The 5,000-nt window shown below is 33.1% G+C and overlaps 1 protein-coding gene across 1 annotated transcript in view; it reads left to right on the top strand.

Annotated features, from left to right (window-relative positions):
• Nucleotides 1-3,710: 3,710 nt before the first annotated feature.
• Nucleotides 3,711-5,000, top strand: part of LOC136833924 (uncharacterized) — a 230,443-nt gene continuing 229,153 nt past the window's right edge. Inside the window, exon 1 of the mRNA XM_067096204.1 lies at nt 3,711-3,815. Within this exon, the coding sequence (XP_066952305.1) occupies nt 3,748-3,815 (68 nt within the window). The 5' untranslated portion in view covers nt 3,711-3,747. The remainder of the gene's footprint in view (nt 3,816-5,000) is intronic.

The following is a 5,000-nucleotide window of genomic DNA, read 5'->3' as shown; positions in this document are numbered from 1 at the left end:
TAAATTCATGCATATCGCGTAGACTCCAATAAAAATGTCATTTGAATAAATCTTGCTTTAAACTGGAACTCAATATGCACAAAAAGTTGCCCATCTAAATTCCAGGAGGGCACATCAGCCTGATGATATCAAACACTGTATTCATGGCAAATCGTCGAGTAAGTACAAATTTCTCCAGTCTTGACAAGCGTGTTTAATTATAAATTATAAAGTGCATTTTGTTTAATTATAAAATATAAAGTGCATTTCACTTGTGTACTGTATAGGAAGCAATGTGCAGATGCAAATTTATTTGAAAAGATCTTTTTAAAATGTTCCAGGTTTAGAGTGGCAATGGGGATGTTGCGTACGGTAAAATAAATAAACTCTAAAACATTATCTCAGTATACAGGAACTTTCGCATAAAACCGATTTTCACATAGGTCTACGACCTGGGCTTGTAAACACAACTATGTAGCTAAATATGAAGTCATTTATGAATTAATCTCTGCCATATGACTAGATAAACTCTTCTTCTTAGTAATATGAGGCGTAAAACATATATATCAGAATTGATCCTAATTGATCTCGTGGTCAGAATTATTTCTTGTTCCCACACGATTGATGATAGCTGATATTTCTGTCATGTTCACCAGAACGATAATCCGAACAAATGTTGTCACCAACATCACTGCTAAGTCGGGAAGTTGGCGAAAACACGCTGGTATGCAAGTTGCCAGCCCGCCCAGGTTATTCTCGGGCACAGTTAAATTCAGGTTCCAACTTCTTTATGACTATGGCCTGGTTGAGTAGTGCTCTGGTCTTTCATTTGAAAGACCTGGGGTCTGATCCTGGGATGGACGAGTAATATATATATATATATATATATATTAGAGTTATATATATATATATATATATATATATATATATATATATATATATATATATATATATATATGCTGCCAACCAGGCCGCACAAGTCATAAAAAAGTTGGAAACCTAAGTACAACTAAACCCCAAGGAATACCTGGGTGGGCTAACTGTCTTGCATACCAGCATGTTTGCCCCAACTCCCTGATTCAGCAGTGGCCCACTGACAAAGCATTTCATCTGAATTAGACTTTCTGAGGAATATGATAGGAAATTATCAACACACAATTACTGTGAACAGAAATAAAATTTCTGAACATCAGATCGGAAAACCCAGGTCTTTCAAATGAAAGACCAGAGCTCTCAAACCAGGCCATCATAAAGAAGTTGGAACCTGAGTACAACTGTACCCAAGGAATTACCTGGCAGGCTAACTGCTTGCCCAAGCTGCAGCCCCAACTTCCGACTCAGCAGTGACCCAGTTAACAGCATTTCATTCGAATTATACTTTCTCAGTGAATATGACAGAAATATCAATGCACAATCATGTGTGGAAAACACACTGGTGTGCAAGCAATTAGCCTGTCCATGTAATTCCTTGGGTACAGTTGTACTCAGGTTCCAACTTCTTTATGGCTTGTGTGGCCTGGTTGGCAGCACTCTGGTCTTTCATTTGAAAGAATCCGTCCAATCCTAATGTGAGTCAGAAATTTATTTCGTTCCATACATAATTGTGTAGATATTTCTAATATATATATATATATATATATATATCTATATATATATATATATATATATATATATATATATATATATATATATATATATATATATATATATATGATGTACAAATAAAATAGCTACTGTATTATACCCATATGTATTTCTCTCTCTCTCTCTCTCTCATTTTGTAGTTAGCGCCACACATATTTTTACAACCTGTTGTTTCTCTGTAATGCCTTCACCTGTACAGCATAATTTTGAATTGAATTTTACCAGTACCCTCTACGAAACATTATGTACATGTTTTCTTTATTTTATTGAATTGCACTTTGTTATGACTGTGACTTAGAAGTTTACCAAGGACGCAAAGAATACGTCTTTACCTGAGTGAAAAGGAAATGGCATATGAATTATGGGTACTGTATATGTACGTACCTTACTGTAAATGTGCTAGTGTGGCAAAATACAGTACCCATTACAATACTGTACTTTGTTTTTATTGTCAACCATTTAATAATTTTTTTATGGTAATGTTTGGTTGAACTTTTAAAATGAAATTACAGAAAATTTCAATTATTCAAAAGTTAGGTTAATATTTTGGGGCATGATTAGGTCATATTTAGTGTTTAAACTAGAAATAAGCATTTATTAGCATTTTTAGTGACCATACTAAACTTACGCTGAATCCTTGTCTTACGCGAGGGTTCTGAACGTAACTCACGTAGTCTGCTAATACTGTATGTATGTATATATATATATATATATATATATATATATATATATTATATATATATACATATATATATATATATATATATATATATATATATATATATATATATATATATATATATATATATATATATATATAATGCAGTACAAAGGGCTCATGCTTGAGAATATTATAAAATCCAGCATCAGGAGTGTGAGTGAAGAGCGACTTTGAACAAGGACTTTCTGTTGTTTATCTTACATTTTCAAGTTCACGCTGAATACAAAAGTGCTGACAGAGCTGTATATACAAAACAGAATCAAGGGTTACAATTTGAAATGTTAATCTCACCCTGGATTATCCATTGATCTTGTCCTTGTCTTTTTTTGTTTTAAAAGAACATGCTGCCCAGATTACACACTGTAACCCTCCCCTCTCTGTTTTTGCATATAAGGCTCTTTTTCAACTTTTTGTATCTAGTAATTACTTTGGAAATGAATAAACTAAGCAAAAGTACTTGTTCAAGTCACGAGTTTCACTTCACCTTCTGACATGCAATTTATAATATATATATATATATATATATATATATATATATATATATATATATATATATATATATATAAATATAAATCATATATATAAATACATGTATTTGTGTGGTGTGTGTGTTTTATGTAAAGAGTGTGTGTGTATGTATGTATCATTCATCAACACAGCATTTCTCAGGTTTTCACATATGACCTGCAATGATGTGTGATAAACGAATCATTTATTAAAGGATTATAATAATTCATATATATATATATATATATATATATGTTATATGTATATATATATATATATGCATATATATGTATGTATGTATATGTGCGTGTATTGGAAATCAGTCTCTGGATTAGGTAGGCATGAAGATTTCTTTTAATTATCACAGGAGTCCAACGAGGCACTTTTGATGCATGCACCGTTGCTTGGCCAATCCTGAATGAGACACATACTTTTACATTCGCTTTCTTATACATAAGAATATATATATATATATATATATATATATATATATAAGATATATATATATATATATATATATATATATATTATATATATATATATATATATATATATATATATATATATATAATGTATGTATGTATGTATATATATATATATACATATATATGTAATACATGATTGAATTTCAATAATTATGAGTATATGTGTGTTTCATCCTTAATATTTTATACACAGAAAACAGACAAAAGCATCTTAAAATACATGGTATTTGTCGAATGCATTGCGTACTTCTTTGACTCCTACTTCATGCACATTCTTTTCTGTAATGTCATGCCATTTCCTTATTGCCTAATAACTGCAGCCTTTTCTTGGTCTGTAATTATTCATCATTTCGTCTTTCTTCTTTTCCCAACAGATTGTTCGAGACTCACCCAGACGTCCAAGAGGTATTCATGCCCTTTAGGGGCATTGCTCTAGAAGACATAAAGCAGTCCAAACAACTGCGCGCACACGCCCTCAGGTAAGGATCAAAGTCCCGGAAGCTTTCATATCAAAAGTCATTTTTGGCTCAATACAAAAAGGGATGAGAAAGTAAGCTCTTCTCGTTTCTCTTTTAATGAAGTGAGGAACAGAATCCTGTCATTCCTTCTCATATTCAGATATTACCTTCGGAACGAAGTTATTAGATAGAATTCGTTTCATTGCAACATTTTCCCAGTAGGAAGTCTTTTGAGACCGAGTAATCAAATACTGGTTTCGGGAAAATGTCTACTTCTTTCATAGTCTTTCTGAATCAAGTATTGGTGCAAAGTCAACAAGTCATAAATCAAAAGCACTCATAGATAAGGTACAAGTTCCCTTTAGTTTTAAAAGATACTTTAACATGATCCATACCTTGGCATTTCGTGAGATTTCCATTTCAAAATTTCTAGCTGTGCTTTTTGAATAAAGAATGCCAATGCCAGTACACTTTCTAGACATCTCAAAATCTGTTGTCCCCATTACGAATGCTGTTTTTTTTTTTTCTTTCTCTTTTGACGAGGAATGTTATGCGGTTACGTTATTGTTTGGAGATATCCCCCACGCGATGTTACAGAACTACATCTACTCTTAACTCTAATTATTGATTTTCATCGTTAGCAACTTGGTTATATATACAGCTAAATCTGAGAATGACGCTAATTGTCTGAAATATGACCCCGCCAAAAAGGAATTCTGGTATACTACATTATAGGCAGAAACATTAGACAAGAAGGAGGAAGAGGAAAACCCGATAATACCAAGATCAGTAAACGAAGAATTAATCTTCCATAATTTAAAGAGGAGAGACTAGCCCACCCTTCAAGGTGAAGCCTGGGTTTTTTCTTACTTCCTTTTATGTTACGAATGGCTGAAAAAGTTAAGTATATCTTAGTTTAACCAGACCACTGAGCTGATTAACAGCTCTCCTAGGGCTGGCCCCAAGGATTAGATTTATTTTATGTGGCTAAGAACCAACTGGTTACCTAGCAACGGGACCTGCAGCTTGTTGTGAATCGAACCACATTATAGCGAGAAATGAATTTCTATCACCAGAAATAAATTCTCTAGTTCTTCATTGGCCGGTCGGAGAGTAGAACGCTGGGCCAACACTGTGCTAGCCGAGAGCTCTACCCACCCCGCCAATAAAGAACTACAAATGGCTGAAGAAGGCCATTGCATTGTT

This window comes from Macrobrachium rosenbergii, chromosome 52, assembly GCF_040412425.1.
Source record: "Macrobrachium rosenbergii isolate ZJJX-2024 chromosome 52, ASM4041242v1, whole genome shotgun sequence".
In the NCBI taxonomy this organism is placed as follows: domain Eukaryota; kingdom Metazoa; phylum Arthropoda; class Malacostraca; order Decapoda; family Palaemonidae; genus Macrobrachium; species Macrobrachium rosenbergii.
Note: the sequence above shows the minus strand (reverse complement) of the source record. Positions and strands in the feature narration are given on the sequence as shown.